This window comes from Thunnus thynnus, chromosome 1 (genome assembly GCF_963924715.1).
Source record: "Thunnus thynnus chromosome 1, fThuThy2.1, whole genome shotgun sequence".
In the NCBI taxonomy this organism is placed as follows: Eukaryota; Metazoa; Chordata; class Actinopteri; order Scombriformes; family Scombridae; genus Thunnus; species Thunnus thynnus.
This window is the reverse complement of record NC_089517.1, coordinates 31,135,815-31,152,994: the sequence shown is the minus strand read 5'-3', so window position 1 is coordinate 31,152,994 and position 17,180 is coordinate 31,135,815. Positions and strand designations below refer to the sequence as shown.

The 17,180-nt window shown below is 41.0% G+C and overlaps 2 protein-coding genes across 4 annotated transcripts in view; both read left to right on the top strand.

The window, feature by feature from the left end:
• The window catches only part of LOC137186475 (leucine-rich repeat-containing protein 49), a 36,952-nt gene extending 24,924 nt beyond the window's left edge, over positions 1–12,028 (top strand). For all 3 annotated transcript variants that reach the window (XM_067595455.1, XM_067595464.1, XM_067595447.1), the window contains 5 exons: positions 4,866–5,100; positions 5,449–5,634; positions 5,980–6,089; positions 10,093–10,246; positions 11,213–12,028. In XM_067595455.1, coding sequence (XP_067451556.1) covers positions 4,866–5,100; positions 5,449–5,634; positions 5,980–6,089; positions 10,093–10,246; positions 11,213–11,428 — 901 coding nt within the window. In that variant the 3' untranslated portion in view covers positions 11,429–12,028. The remainder of the gene's footprint in view (positions 1–4,865; positions 5,101–5,448; positions 5,635–5,979; positions 6,090–10,092; positions 10,247–11,212) is intronic.
• A 4,747-nt stretch (positions 12,029–16,775) lies between these two features.
• LOC137186468 (thrombospondin type-1 domain-containing protein 4-like) overlaps positions 16,776–17,180 on the top strand; it is a 46,067-nt gene continuing 45,662 nt past the window's right edge. Inside the window, exon 1 of the mRNA XM_067595434.1 lies at positions 16,776–17,137. The gene's annotated coding sequence lies outside the window, so the exon portion shown is untranslated. The remainder of the gene's footprint in view (positions 17,138–17,180) is intronic.

The window sequence follows — 17,180 nt, the reverse complement described above, 5'->3', positions numbered from 1 at the left end:
GCCCCGGTTTGTTATTCAGGTTAAAGTGGGAAAAAGCAGCTGATCTGACGGGCAGCTTGAGTGAAGTGGAGCCTGCGGAGGAAGCACCGGGACTGTCAGTGTAAAATAGTCTGCAGGGGAGCTGCTATGTTCGGCTGCACAGATAAGAAACACCTTGGCTGACAGGATGTACCACTCTGTTTGGAAAAAAAAATCTTCTTCTTTTTGGTTTATAACGGCGGTTGGCAACCAGTGTATTAGGTGCATTACCGCCACCTTCTGCTCCGGAGTGTGGACCAAAGATTAAATCCTACACATTAATCCTGTCTGTCTAATAAACTCAAAGAAAACTCTACTGCTCCACCCACTTGGCAAGTTCATTAAAGTTTTAACGCTGAGCTCCTGAACTCCAGTCTTCCTAAATTCTTCCTTCATATATTGTCTTTCTTGGTCATACTTAGTACAATCTATGATTGCATGTGTAATAGTCTCCTCAGCCAGCTGGAAAAAATATGTGCATATATCGGCATCGGCAATCGGCCACAATGAGTTGGAAATATCAGCATATTGGATATTGGCAAAAAATCCAATATTGTGCATCCCTATTAAATACTCCTTGGTATTTCATACAAAGTTTGTAGGAAGGTTTGACAAAGCATGGAATTATGAAGTTGTGGAAAAGTGGAAAATTTGTGCAAATTTGGATATAAACTGCATATAAACTGCCCATTGCATGTGACACACAGTAACCTTTTCTTATGATGGACTCTGATGATACATAATCATATCTTTCACTTAGAATTCCTGAGTACAAAAATAAATTTGTTTCTAAAAGAATGTTTCTGCAATTGCTTTATGAACAATGTTTGCATTGTTGGAATTCTGAAAATTCCACCTTTAAAAATTCCCACTGTTCGGAGATTGGGAAAGAGAAATAGATTCAAATACTGCAACAAAACAATTTATGTCCACACATTTTTCAAATGAATGTTTGTGATGAATCATAATAGTTAAACTGATGTTTTTGTTTGTTACAGACAAAGTCACAAGGGTTTAAAAACAGTTAAAGCTAAAAAATAAAACCCAAATACACTGCCTCAGAATAATTAAATGTGATGAAGAATAGGGAAAAAGATTAATCTGCACCAATCAGTATTAATTGAATCAGCTAATTTCCAAAAAGCCTGGAAGTTCACTAGCCTCTGAAATGTGGCAATTTAAAGTCATGTTCCTCACTATTTCACAGTCCTTGTCAGAGCAGAATAAACCTCGGCCAACTTTTCTCAATTACATCAAGACTTTAAAACCTTCACAGTTGATATATAATAAGAGTGAATGAGATGTGCTAATGGCACTTTCAGGTTTTCTGTTCATCAGTATTAATTTCTAGAGTGGTAGATGTGATATATTGGCTGGCTGTATATTAAGGAAAACACATGATGTCATCTTTGGTCGCCTCTTGGCAGCCCAAGTTTGGTGACAAATGAGAATGACGGTGAAGCAAATGTTGACAGGAGATTCCTCATGATATTTTCAATGTGCTCCTAACATGAGTTATGGGACAATAGCTTGTGTGCGTGCCACAATGTGACTTTGATGCAGGCCCAAGTTTAACAATCTAAGATTTATCTGACCCCATTTTTCCAAAGAGATGGGAGTAGGGAGGCATGGCAGTGGAAGAGTTATTACTCAGAAATCCTATAGTGGAGTTGGTCACCATGTGGTCAAATGGAAAGGCCTTTGTTCTATTCATGCATTAATTTAATAAAGAGTTGTGCCGAGATCCTGAACAGGTGGTTTCTCAGGCACATAAATCAGTTAGCTATATTCATAAGGGTGATAGAGAAGTTTAACAGGCCTCTCAAATCAAACACGAAATCTAAAACCATCACACACACTAGAATTGCACAGCACAACAATCACACACAACACTCTGCAAGACTCAGCACCCAAAAAACCAACAGCTGCAACACAGAACCATTTGTTTTCACTTTTTAACAGAGGGAACTGATGAAATACTGTTTTGTAATGACAGCTCAGATAATAATGTTTCATATTTGACACTACCACACAGTACTTAGGCAATTGGAGACATGTGCATGCTACAAGCCATGTCTTTGGGGGGATTAAGTTGTTGAAAGATGACAGATGTCCTTTTTGAAACTCCTGTAGGATTAAGTCAGATAGCCTTAATTGAATTAGATTCTGAGACTAATAGGCCAGAGCAGGATCCATGTAATTGTGATAGATTCTTCACTGTGTCTTCTCCACCTTGTTCACTTCTTCTCTCAGCGTTAGTTGTTGAGTTCATGTCAGGAAGGGATTCAGGGCCACCTGGCAGCCTTTCAGCTGTGATTATGGGGGAACAATATGACACAGTGCAGAGTGTGTCGATGGCACACTTCCAGGCGTGCAGAAGTTACTCTCATTCTTTATGTGTCTTATCTACATGTTACGCTCCATCTCCTGCACCGCTCTCCAACTCCTCCTGATTTACTGGCTTTGGCAATCCTAACATATTGGAGGCGTGGCATATCCTGATGATTAAACTGTCTTTCAGTGTCTGGCGCCTCCCCGTCTATTGCTGGCCAAGTCCCATGTTTGAGTCCGTTTGTGCTTGCTACAGGTTTTGATACTTTCATATCACACCTGCTGTCAATCAATGTGGTTTCCAATTGAATGTACACCTTATTATCTGGCAGAGTACACTTATAAATTGATATTGATGTAGTCACACCTGCTTGAGGATGCAGGGATTTTTTTTCAGTTGGAGTTTGGTGATTGGTCACTGGGAATAATTGGCAGCAAAGATGAGTCTGCCACACCATATCCAGTTCTCTTAATATATCCATGGGATCCCCCGACACTCTACCATGACCATCCCTTGACATTTGATTAAAAATGGCTTTCATACAGGGTTCATGATGGATTATCCTCAGTAACGTGTAAGAGTAATGTGTCTGGATATAAATGCGATTATTGAGTGGGACATTCCCTGCCAGTCACTGGTTTATTGGAAGAGGGTCAGACTGTATTACACGATTAATCTGGGTATCAGGCTTACTGGCAAGTATAATTTGTGGGTTGTTTTGTTAGGTTGTAGCTTTCTTAGAGCTTATTTAAAACTAACTGAACCAATTAAAACTGAACTCCAAGGCAGACTATGGCCTCAAAGCAGAAATTAACTGTGTATGTGTGTGTGTGTGTGTGTGTGTGTGTGTGTGTGTGTGTGTGTGTGTGTGTGTGTGTACACACTGTACACATGCAGTATTTGTAGACTCACAGACACAGACCACACAGACACAAAAAGTTTCCCAAAGACCTCACAGCCATGGTCTGACCTGGTCCTGCACTTTGTTATGTCCTGAGGCACCTGACCAGTCACCTGTCTTTTACACAAGAATGAATCAGTGAAAGTAACTTGAGGCCAAAGTATCACCCACGGAGAACCTGATGTCAATGTCATGTCATGTTCCTCCTCCAGCAGCTTAAACATAACAGAAATGAAGGATGTGGGCTCTCTGAATATTCCACTATGATTACTAGTTAGCAATTACATATTGGCCATCCTTACAGCAATCACTTGAATCCAAAGTACTTGGCTCTCTCTTCTTACATAGATTCACACTGGGAAAGGGTTTGTGACTGCATAAATTGCAAACTTATACAATTAATATGATTAGTTTGAGTCACATACCCTGAAAGAAACAACTATATGTGGATCTATAGGACAACTGTTCACACTGAAAAGTGGATCTCTCCCTGCAGTTTTTTAACTTACGTATACCTCCTCATTTAACTGGCCAGGTCAATCTATTATACCTCTGATTTGGATGATAGCCCTTAATTCTCCAGTTTAATTATTCGTCCTTGATCCCCTTGTTGCTGCTCAGGTAGGGGAGAAGACTGCTACTTTTCTCAGGTAGAGAGAGGAGTCATCTCTGGGGGATCAGGCTTACTGTACTTGCAGCAATGGTGGCCTTTTCAAAGAAGCTTGAGTTACAGTACTCTACAGCTTCACTGTTTCCCTATGTATGTACCTCTTTGTCTACGGTATGTATGCTGTCCTTTTTCCTCTAGTTTTCTTTTCCTCTCTCTGTCCCTGATGTTCTTTCTGTCTTTATCTCACTTCACTCAAACACACACTTGCTAAAAATCAGTCTCAACAAGAATCTTGGATTAGAGTTCTGTAATCAAAGGATTAGTCTTCTAACCACTGTGGCTTACTCTTGCTGCGACATTAGGAGGGTGTGAAATATGAATAGGGGTGATTAGTTTGTTGGCGGGCTGAACCCAAAATGATCAGTGTTGAGTAGCGTGCAGCCAGTAGCCATTTGATGCCCTGCTATGCTGAAAAGTCCCCTGAGTGTCAGCAGACCCAAAAGACTGAGCACATGGGCTCGGAGCAGGGAGATTATGTCTCCTTGAGACTCACCCAGATTCTCCACTCTCACGACTCTCTTATAAGGGAAGGGGCACTTCAACTGTTGTACAGGAGAACAGAAAGCAATTAGGCACTACAAATAGTACATTGACTAGACCACTGAGTGCTCTCTAGCGATGTTGCTTTTTTTCTTCTCTCAACACAATGCCTGCTTTTTCAAACTAATGTAACCAAAACATTTTTAGTTGAAAGATATTCTTGTTAACCAAGTGGCAATGCTGTTCTCCAGAGGAGGAGTTGGCATCACTCTATCTCTAACTCTATCAATGTAAGTGTGTGTACTTATGTGTACAGACCCAAGAAACTACCACATCCACATGTTTGTATTTCAGTCAGACTTGAAGTATCACAAGGCAACACAGTCAGTGCAATCATTAAAGATGACGTATATAGAATTGGTTTACGAAGAGTGTTTATGCGTTTGTGCGTGTGTACTTTGCAGGCTTGTGGAGGCAGGGAGCGGCAGTGTTCAGAGCTTGTCCCTGTCTGACAGTCATCTGGCAGAGCTGGATGGAGATACCCTGCGTTTATTCGGACTGGGAGCCTTGGAGGCCCTGGAGAGGGGCTGGGGAGTTCAGACCGCTGGTGCTGTCACTGTAATAACTTTCCGCTACATCAACTTTGACGCCATTGTACCAACGCTGCCGCGAATAAGGGTCAAGTTCCCCAATCTATCGGTGAGAGCAACAGCTACATCCCATCATGACCCAAGCGACAGAAAGACTTCAAACTGTCTGTGAATTGAACCTCAAATTTTCTGTTTGCACTTAAAATATTACTGGTCAACCTTTTATTGTATAATATTCTTTATATTAAATATTATAAATGAATAATTTTGCTCATGTAACATATAATTAGTTGGACATTTGAACCTGAAGCACCTCACAGTTACTAAGAGTAATACATGTTTTTAATTGATTGACTTTTGCAGTCATTACCATGATCAACCCAATGAGTTACACACATTAACAAATATAACTAAATAGTTATACCTCCCCAAAACCAACTTTTGGCTTGTTCCACAGCACCTAATCTTCTTGGAAACCAACATCAGCCGTCTGCCCCAGTTGGCGGCCCTGGCTCAGGTGAGGCGTCTGGATCAGCTGACCATCCACCCAGAGGGTAACCCAGTGGTCAGTCTGGCTCTGTGGCGCTCCTTCGTCATCTACCGCCTCCACCACCTCAATCTACAGAGGATCAATGGCCAGGAGGTGAGACCCAGATCAATTTCTTAATGTGGTCCTCCTGCTTCATAAAAGGGGATTCTCCTGCTGCCTTTGTAAGACACAAATATAGTAACTTTCTTAAATACAACTTATTATGTCTTATTTATAAGTTTGTTTAATAAACCACTTGAGAATTAGAATACCGTAAATTAGCAAATTTGAAGGTTAATGTTACCAGCCTTATACTTGGGGCCCATGTCTCCTGTAATGACATACCTGAGGTTTTTGCCAATAAATTAGAATTCATTTTCGATTTGACTTGAGATACACATCGGTTACTATCTGTATGCATATGTGAGGTGTTTATGTGTGTTTTTATGTCCATGCTAGGTAACCATGAATGACGTGATTGCTGCAGAGCGTGTGTTTGGGACATTAGGTCATATAGCAGCCACCGAAACTCCACGCTGCCGGCTTCTTCTGCTGCTAGAGGAGTCCAGGTGAGAACTTGATGTCAGACACACTTTACCTCAACATAACAGGAACTACAATTTAATGAGAGGTGTGCGCTGGGTCCTGGATTGTGTATGTTTTAATGTATGGATACCCAACTGTGTACATGTTTGAGTTACAGCTTGTGAGTGTGTAGGCTACATGTATGTGCATGCCTGTCCGGAACATCGCGTGTGTACATTTGTATGAGCGTGTGCATGTTTGTGTGAGACAGTGAGACAGAGCCTGGCACCGAGGAGCCAGGGGAATTAGACTGTGTCTTTCAGGGTAAGGGTGGGTACTTGGCACTTGGACACAAACATTCCTTGCTTTCCCCAGCCAAAGCTCTTGAGGTCTGTCGCTCTGGGTCAATGAAAAACATCCTCGCAAAGTAGAAATATGCTGAATTTATCATGCATAAGACGTTTTTTTCTAAAATAGCTATAATCCTGTGGTTGGTTATAGGCATTGGCTAAATTGTAAATTGTGAAAGTAAAGCTTCTCGAAAGATTAGAAAACTGGCAGATTGAATCACATGACTGCCTAAGAGAGTTGTATTACTGTACATGTACTGTAGCTCTCATAACAACTGCCGTTACGATGGAGAAAATTACAGAACTGTATTGCTAGTAGTAGAGTAAAAGCAGCTAGCAGTCTAGTAATAAAGTTAATCTGCCTCGGTGTCCTCAGTTGCCCTTTCAGAATCCATTTGTTACACAAAAGTTGTCAGATTTGACTTCTTATTTCTCAAAACCTCCCTACTGTAGACTATATGTCATATAAAGTGTATTTTGTTGTTTAAGTTAATTTGCACTAATGATAGGTAAAAGCACTTTTTCAAGTTTATGCTCCACATTCCTTTTTTTTGCTGTATGCTGTTGTGTTGCTCAGTGGGTTGGGAGTTCAACATGAAACACTGTTGAGATGTCAGTCAGGTCAGTGTGTAGAGAAAAGCCCTAACATTCCCAGAGTTTGAGGTTTCATTACCACTGAGATCTCGCTGCTGTAAGGTGCCTTGAATATTATGTTCCAAGTAGGATAAAATATATCTGAACAGTTCTATTTGACAGAGATATGATGTGTTTGTTTTGTATAGTTCACCACATTGAAATACAGTAGCACGGGTTGGTCGCTGTGGGTGTGCTATTATAACTGCCAACAAATGTAAGTGGACCTTTAAATTTAAAATGAAAACTTGAGTTTAAATGCAAGTTTGTGATTTTTTCTGCTTTGTTCATTACTATAACGCTGCGGACAAGTTGTAGTAAAAAGAAAGAAACGCCTGAAGTATTTTTTCACTGGGAAAATTTGTTGTGATACTTCCACATATTGCTTCAGTTGATCCCTCACCCTTGCCCTTTTGCTGAGGAACAGAAGATCTCACCTCTTTTACAAATTTCATCACTCCGGGCCTCAGCTACTAGAGTCAGAGGGTGCTAATGTAGCAACAAATACACCTGTTATAATGCTCAATGCCAATGCTGTATGAATACCTTGTATCTTTGAAAATGCGACTATTATTACACAAGACCTTAAAACAGTTTTCATTGGCTGTGTTTGTAAAATTCAGTCATCAGCTGATGGATCTTGTTAACTTTTGGCTCAAACCCAAAAAGAAAAAAAAGATTTTACAAGTAGTGTTATAAGTGTTTCATCAAACATTACATATTGTTTATAGTATTCGAGTAGTATTTGACTGAGTTTGATTTTGCTACAATCAAACCACATTCTGACTATAACTTCTGTTACAATAATTACTCTATTTAAAGGACCAGTGTGTAAGATTAAGTGGCATCTAGTGGTGAGGTTGCAGATTACAACCAACTGAATACCCCGCCACTTCCAAGTGTGTAGGGGAACCTACCTATTGCGAAAGGCCCTCTTTAGAGGCAGTGTTTGGTTTTTCTGTTCTGGGCTACTGTAGAAAGATGGTGATGCAACATGGCGGGCTCTATGCTTATACATCCATGGCTCTATGGAAGAGGACCATGGATGTAATACATCCATGAAGAGGACCCACTCCCTATGTAGATATAAAGGGCTCATTGTAAGGTAACAGAAACACAACAATTCTTATTTCTAGATGATTATACACTAATGAAAACATACTTAAGCAATTTTTTGCTTGTGTTATTACGGTTTCCATGGGGTATGACTAATACCTGGAAAACAATCACTCATGTCAGTAGAATCTTATGTAATAACACCTAGTTAACTACTCCAGCAGGTTGGCTGACCCTTAGTAACGACCTAGCAACAGAGACGATTAATCCCTGTTGATTAGTCCCTGTACAGTCAGCCAGCAAACTTGAGCTAATGCTTTGCTAGCTCAATCTCATTGTAACTAAGATATCCGCTGATTATTTTTTTCCATGGACAGATTTTGCTACTATGTCTGCAAACTTCACAGACGTTTTTAAGCTAGTAGCGCTGTAGCACCACACCAGCACAGCTGATGGAGGATGCCGGAGTGGAAGCTGAGATATACTCTCAACTGAAGGGAAAATGGCTAAGTTTTGCTGTGTATGGGGGTGCCAGGTAACGATGAAGAGTGAAGAAGGGTTCGGGTTTTTTGTGTGTGTGAGACTGTGTGCGTGTGTAACTCATCCCACAGTCTCAGAATTCAATCCACTCGGCAAAGGGTCTGTTTTGTTTTCCCCACAACCCCTAATCAGTTCAACTCAACTCAACTCAAAACTGCGCTCCGAGTTTTCACCGTAGACCCCCCAAAACAAAACAAACGAAAGACACTAGCAAAGCAACACAGTACATAAAATAAAGCCAGAAACGTCAGATAGGTCGGACCACTGTGTTTAACTATATATCTTCAAATGTTACAGGTACGGCTGAAAATGACAACAGAAAAAAAAAACAAGTTTGCCAAGTTCACATATCTCCGCAATTCAAATTAACCACCAGTCGTCTAACCAGGAATGACTGTTGTTGTTAGCGCAACGTCACAGTCTGTAGTGCTAATGAATGGCGGAGTAATATTTTTAGTGATGAGGCTTTTTTTCATCTGAGCACGACTAGATGTGCTGTCATGCTGATTAGAGCACGTTCTAAATGTCTAGTTGACCAATCAGATTGCTTGGTCGGAACTACGCGTTGTATAATTATGAATTTCTGCCAATAGATCCCCCTAAACCTTAAACACTGGTCCTTTAACAAATATGATTTCTTTGATGGATACATAATACTAACCTTTTTTGATTCCCATGATTCTCACTGACACTGACAAACGTGCACAAATGCTGTAAATACAGAACACATACACACACACAGGTCTATTTTCCTTAAACTTGTTTTTACAGCACCTTGATTGTCAGCATAATGTGTGACTGACACAATGCAACGCCTTTCGGCACAGACAGACACTTGCACACACGCATGCACGCCCACACACACACAGAAATACACACACACACACACACGCATGCATGCACACACACACAGACACACACACACTTAACGAACTGTCTCATCTTATATGGAATGTTTGCCTCCAGCGTCCTCTGCAGAGACTGTTTCAGCATCCTGGCACTGGCCTGTGGAACATGTTGGAGCAGTAGTTTATCACATGAGATTTAATACTGATAGGTTGCAACATTTGATTTAGTTCCCTTTTAAAGCCCCCTGCTGTTTTAAGTGTACACATCCTGCTGCTGAGTGAGAGAAGAGTGAAAGTAAAACATTGGCATTGATGAAAATTTATTCAAATTTAAAATGATGAACATGTAATTTAATGTCATTTTGACTGCTGTCATATCATGAATTATGGTGTTATGTTATTATGGTGTAAAGAATTTCATCTAGCCAGTCGTCTGTGCTGTCTGTGCTGTATCTGCTGTTAGTCTAGATGGATTTCTTAATGGTGAAAGGTATGACTGTTATTTGATGGACACAAGAACACACCTTTATTACCCTGATGTCACTCACTTGCTGCCACTGTGTCTCCCCTCGTGTTGGTCTCTACCTCACACTCTCTCTCTCTCTGTCTTCACCCTGAAGGAAGCGTCAGCTGCAATTCCTGTTGGAGGGGCGTGGCAGGCGGGCAGGGCTTAGTCCGGAGGAGCTGCGAGACAACGGGAAGCTCCTGGGAGAAGGCCTGAGCAGAGCGCTGTTCAACTACCCAAGCCGAGACTGCAGTGCAGACAGCCCCGAGGTCAGTTTTGTTGTGTTCACTATAGTTTTTTAAAATAACAGCCTAGTGGTTTCAGTAATGTTTGAAAGTAATTGAAAATTTCAAATTCATTGTCAAAAAACTCTCATCTTTGACAGAATTCATGCTGCCATTTAAGTTTCCACTTACTAGCGTTTTGCTAACACATGAAACCTACACCACCAGTACTGCCAGATGTTGCATTGGCTGACATGACATATTCAACCAAATACAGCTAACATGACCTACACTTACTCCTTGCCCCAGACATTACTTAGTGAAGTCAAACTCACTCTCAGTTTCTATATCAATAAATCAATGGTATATGGTATGGTACAGCCCACTCAGCAGTTGTTAAGTTTAAGTCTGTCATCAAACAATACCAAGACTTTAAAGCAGTGTATTATGACATTTTTGGCACCATATGGCCTCTATTATGTTCCTGGTGGAAAGCTCGCAGTAGCACTAATGCAGATGCAATACAGTTTTGGTATGGCATGCTTCAACAAAATTGTACTTGTATTTCTTGCACATCATCTTGTACAAATTTAAATGTGCATCAAAGTACAATTTTTAATGTGATTAAAGACATAGGCTGGCTTTTTTTTTTAAACTTTAAGACCTCCTGTACAGAATCAAACGTTTTGGTTTCAAAATAATATATTTTCTGTTGACAGCACTGATACACCTGTTTGTTAACAGTCTAAATATCCTGGATCAAAAACCATATATAAACATTCATTTTAAATTATGATACATCTACTGAGTGCACTCTTTTATACCTTCTCCATAATTCCCAAATCCAATTATCTAGCTCCACAGTGGTTCCAAATGTTGCTAAAAATGTAGGGAGCAAGCTTTACTCTGCCCTTCTGTGATTTTTTCTACCACTGCACTTCATCTTAAAGTAATTATTACAGTCAGTTAAACCAAATCAACATTAAGGATATTCTCTTCTTTTCCTCACAGGAGGGCACTGTGGAGTCATCGGAGCGTGCTGCCATGATACAACAGTACCTCCAGGAGTTGGTCCAAAGGGCGTCAGACACCAATTTGAAGGGTGAGGCTCTTCACAAGCTCTGGCCCTCCATGTTTGCAGAGATGGTGAGGGACTGTGTGTTGGAGATGAGGGACCGAGCGGCCTTCCGCCAAGCCAGCCTTGCAAAGCTCTCTGAGACCAAGTGAAGAGGACCAAAGGTTCACTCTTAGACCACAAATACTCATGTACACATATGGACATGGCTTTCCCCCGGGCGTCCCCAGTGCTCCATCTTATAATTCATCTGTAACACATCATCACTTAGTGACTTTATCAGTTATTAACATCTTTGGAACTGAAGGGTATATTTCCCCAGTGTCTGGGAAGTTCTCTCTAAAGATGGATGTAGACTTATTTTAAAGAAATTCTGATGACAAAGGCGTCTTGATTGAATGTAGATTTTCACTGAAAACACGCTGTCTGATTCGTCAGTGCTTGGAGCTGTATCATACTTGAAGAAAGTTAAAGGGATTTGTGGTGCATTGTGGTCCCTACAGAGCATCCTCTGCACTTTAAAAGCCTTCTGAATGACCCCTCTTCACCATCATCAGCTGGAAATGACCAGTGTCTCTTTTCTGGAGACTAGAATGATTTTTCTGTGTCTTAAATCTTATTTCATGCATTGTTCTTTCATTTTCTCCTGCCTGACATAAAAGAGGGGCACACACAAGGATATGGACTTTTCTTTGTTTACCACTGATTTTCTGTATTGTACTTAGTATTAAAAGATTCTGTATTAACACTCAGTTTGTGTACATGGTTTACACGGTTGTGTTCACTAGAAATGTGTCTACAGCAGGAGGGAAGAAGGCAGATGTTTCTTTCATCAGGCACAATGTGTGAATGACTGGACCTTCAAATACAGCTTTCAAAAATGTAATCATGCAGTCAAAACAGTTGTTTTGTTGTAGGTGCAGTTTACACTTGACAGTCACTTTGAAAGACAGAATTATCAACACCTCACAGACCACTGATCTCCCACAAGGCAGAGGCTATATGTGTGTGCGTGCCATTCCCCGCTCAGTGCTAGGTGGTCCAGAACTCATAGAGGGTCCTCTGGGTAGTGTGAACTCAGACTGGAATGTCCCTGAAGGCGTAGAGGCTTTGGCAGGTCCTCACCACCTGTTCCTGCTCCGCTCGCTCAAACCATCCCGCAAATAATTTTTTAACCCTTATTTAATCAGGCATGTCGGCGGAGAACACAGCAACAACCTGGAGGAGTAACTGAAGGGGGATGGAGTGCCAAAAAGCTCCACACACACACCGAGGAGCAGACAGGTACTGCTGTCCAATGTCATCAGCTCCACTGGAGATCAATGCCTTGCTCAAGGGTGTTGAGCGCTCAATCTAAAGTTGAATGTTAAGGTAGTTTGTCCTTTCTCAAAGTTGGGTTGTTTTCCAGTTTTCAATGGCATTAATGAGGTATCGTTTTAGCTCTCAAAGTACTGCTGATCAGAGAGTTGACTGCTTTAATCTCACTCATCCATCCCGTGCTTTACCAAGGAACCACAAGATGCAAATGTTTACTATCAAAAAGCTGCAGCAAGTTTATTTTGAGCAGCTCTGATGAAAAACATTGTTTTGTGCCAACACTCCTTGTCATTTTTTGTAACAAAGGGCTGTCAACATTGTGAAAGAAGTCTAGTCCCAAAGGACTGACAGAACTCCACGACTAGTGACAGCATGCTTCAGAGATACAGAGACAGAGAGCGACAGTGACAGCAATGTCTCATTGTTAGGAAAGGAGTTTAGATGTCCAGACAATGCAATATTTCCTGAAGCCCGCACAGTCAAGAAGGTTCAACACATGAACATGAAGTCCATATGTGTTGGTGAGTAATAACCCACAATCAAGCTGTTGCTCGAATTAAAAATAGTGTTTTTTTCTTTATAGTGCCTGACACTGGCATCACGAATAAACGTCTTTTTTTCCTTTTTGGCAGAGTGAAGACACTACATGAGCACCAGTCTCATTCATATCATGTTTTTGCTCTGTTTGCTGCAAGATAAGATACTGACTATTTCTAGCCAGCTTTCTGTGAAATTTGGTATGAATATTGATGGTCCTCAGAGAAAGATTCATAATATTTTAGGCAATCTTGCCTTTGGTCTGTGATAAGATTTCCTGGAAAAAAAAGGCTGGATTTCCATCAAATTTGCTTTAAATGTTTTTCCAGTTGTAAAAATATCAAACCATAAATGGTTAGATTACCACTATATATGCTCCACATTTCTATTTTAGACACTCCATGAACTTCCCTGTAGTGCTACCTTCAAGCCAAAGTGTCAGCTTTTCATAAAAGAGATCTCCTGTTAGGGAAAAACACTTGATGCTGATATACAGAGATATACTTTGTATACAGTGATATACTTTGTATATCACTGTATATTGTGTTCTAATACTAATGCTATAGTGTGTACACTACATCCTAATGTTCTGTAAACTATTTTTTTTTTGCCAAAGCTTCTTTTGTTGTCTAGTCTTTTGCGAGCCGTTGCCAAAACTACAGCATCACTGTTTGTCTTCAGCTGTTAGTAGCTTCTCTATTTCTTTTATTGCTTGAATTATGTGTCGACAAACACTACTTTCTAAAATCATGCCAATGTAATTTATCTTATTTTGGGATTTTTGCGCAGTGTTTTTCGGTCCAGTCACAACAGCATCATTGTCAAGCCTCGGCTCTGCCAGCAACACACAGTGGAAATCAGTTAAGAGGGGCCTGGGTATTGAAAAGCAATTATGTTTGTATGAAAATTGTCACTTTTTTCTACATATGCACTTTTTCAGTGATGATCTGCTTTAATTCCAACCAAACTTTCACTTAACCACAGAACGGTCCCACTGAGGCAGTACAGTTTCACCCTCAAGTGCCTTTACACTCACCATCTGTAGTGCTCAGTTCATTATGTAAAGTAATTACATTTTTGTTGTACCCACTTTCCCTCAGTCTGCCTTTACTACCTTTAAATTTGTTTACATTAGTTATCTACATTTCTCAGAATACCAAGCAATAACCCCCAGAAACATGCCTAAACTTATTCCAGGAGATTTACAGTAGCATTAGATTGGCCTAATCATTTTGTACACATACAAATACCTTGTGAGAGTAAGAACAATGGAGTAAAGTGAGAGACACATCACTATTGCACTAATATGGACTTACCAAGAGGCTTTGTCCATGCAATATTATCTGCACAATTTTGTGTTTGGGTGAATGACAAGCAATAAACCTAAACACTGGTTTGGAGGCTGCAATGTTGATGTGCTCGACCCTCTGATAGACTCTTGTATAGTCTGGAGACATGGCTGCCAATTCGTTCCACCTCACAGGACCAACTATTAGTTTCTCCTGGAATGAACCAAGTGCATTGTTTATTGTGAGCCATGCACTGCAAAAAATAACCACTTAGAACTGTGCTTTCATTTTGGCAGGAGGTTTAAGATCAAGTTTTTATTTTTGCTAAATTAGAGAAATTTACCGTGAATCAGATTACATTATCATCACATTATAATCATTGTTATCAGTGTAGTAATCTATCTGGTTTGTTCAATATTTTTTGATCAGTTAAATTTTCACTGCAAACAAGTGTAAGCCATAAATGCTGAGGCACACATAACACAACACTATATTCTATCCTGTGTATTTTTTCCAGTGTGGTGTATATCTAATGGCATGTCAGTGCACATTTTTGTTCAGTGTCAGACTCCCATCTCCAAATCTTGTCTGGAGAGGTCTTCAATGGGTCATCCAGAATGTTAGTTCATTAACGATGCTTTAACTGGAGGCCAAGAAAGCAGCAGGACCAGACGGTATCAATTTATGTGCTGACCAACTAGCGCCAGTATTCACAATGGTATTCAACCTGTCCCTGGCTCAGTCTGTCATAGCCATGTGCTTCAAGAAGTCTGCCATCATTCCTGTGCCCAAGAAAATAAGACCAACCTGCCTGAACAACTACCGCCCAGCGTCACTCACCTCTATAGTGATGAAGTGCTTTGAACAGCTGGTCAAAGATTACATCTGCTCCTCACTACCTAGCACACTCGACCCACTACAGTTTGCCTACCGTCCCAACCAATCAATGGAAGATGCCTCAGCACACATGCTCCACACCACCCAATCTCACCTGGACAAGAAAGGGAACTATGTGAGATTACTGTTCATTGACTACAGTTGAGCATTTAACATCATAGTTCCCTCCAGGCTCATCACAAAGCTGAAGGACCTGAGATTAAACACCTCACTGTGCACTCCTGATGGGTAGACCCCAGCTGGTGAGGGTAGGGGGACACACCTCTTCTACCCTCGTTCTTAACACTGGAGCACCACAGGGCTGCGTTTTGAGCCCCCCGCTGTACTCCCTGTACATACATGACAGTGTAGCCACTTTTGAGTCAAACACCATCATCAGGTTTGCTAACGCAGCTGTGGTGGGCTTGATCACAGAGAACAATGAAGATGCCTACCTGAAGGAACATAACAGCCTTTTCTCCCTGCTGCTGTCGAGAAGAAGGTACCCCAGGCCACTAGGATCCTAAATGAGGTCACTGCCTAAGACTGATGTGCACAAATGCACAAATTAAAAAAAGTAAAAGTGACTGGCGGCATTACATTTCACTGTGATTGCACCTTATATGATTACGTGTGACAAATAAATGTGATTGATTGTTTGCCTGTGAAGGGTTTGGAAACATTTGGGTTAAAGGCAAATTCCTGAGCAGCATCAACATCTACGCACCAGTGAGGATGGTCAGTGGGGGCAACAACAGGTGCAGCTCTCATGCAGAGTCACACAGAGACGCATGTTTACGTATATACAGACTTGCATTTGTAGACATATTGATACACTGATAGATGTCACAGATTATGTTGGCCATATAATGAAGCTGCTGACAAGCCGGCATGTTCACAGGCAGTGGCTATAATGAGCTGCATACTGTATGTCACATAGTGTGGTGTAAACCCTGAACCGTACATGGTTTTGTTCTGTAAAATTAAACAAGCATGCTAAAGAGAACAATACACTGAGCTTTCCAGTTTATGGAAAAACCTTGAAAGCCATGTGACATTTTTCACTAAGCTTAAAAGTATTTTGTTTCATTCCAATTTGTTTTGATCACCAAGTTAAGTCCTGAATCCCAATGACATGCTTCCACTTGAACTATGCCGCCCGCCCACCCCATTGTCACATTTAAGGATTTTTAGGTTTTTGAAATGCAAAAAAGTAGATTATCATTCCGTTTTGTGCCCGCCGTCTGAGCTGCCAGCTTTAGATTTGAACTTGAACTGCAGCCGATGAATGAGATCATAATAGTTGCCTGTGGCTTCAATATGGACATTCAGTATGAGACAGATGGATGTCAGAGAGTCACAGCAATGACCAATTGTGAAACTAAATCTTTCTCTCTCTCCCACACACACAAATCACATCCAAGCGCGCCACACAAGGGGTGGGAAAAGGAGGAAGCTCGCACCTACATATTTACATGACACACACAGTCACACACACAGAGAGTACTAGTTGCGGCAGGGGGCGCACCAGAGGGTGTCGGTTTCCAGCTTTCTGTCATTCTGTGTCTTTGTGCGTAAAAGCAGAACCGCCGGAATCACCATGTTGAGGGTCCGGACTTTCTACTGCGCCAGGATTTAATTCACAGCTCAGGGTACGAAATTACCGATTTACATGGCTCAGCACCAAGTCTCTGGAGGGAAACCCTGCATTTCCACCTGGATTATTGTTTCGAACATGAGGATACCTGCGCTTGGAAATGAATCCTGCAGAGTAGGATACATTGTTTAGAAAGTACAGTGAAGTAGCTTCTACTTCACCATACCCGCATCAGTGATCTACAGGTACGTCGACATGATGATATGTGGGCTGTTTATGTTGATTAAT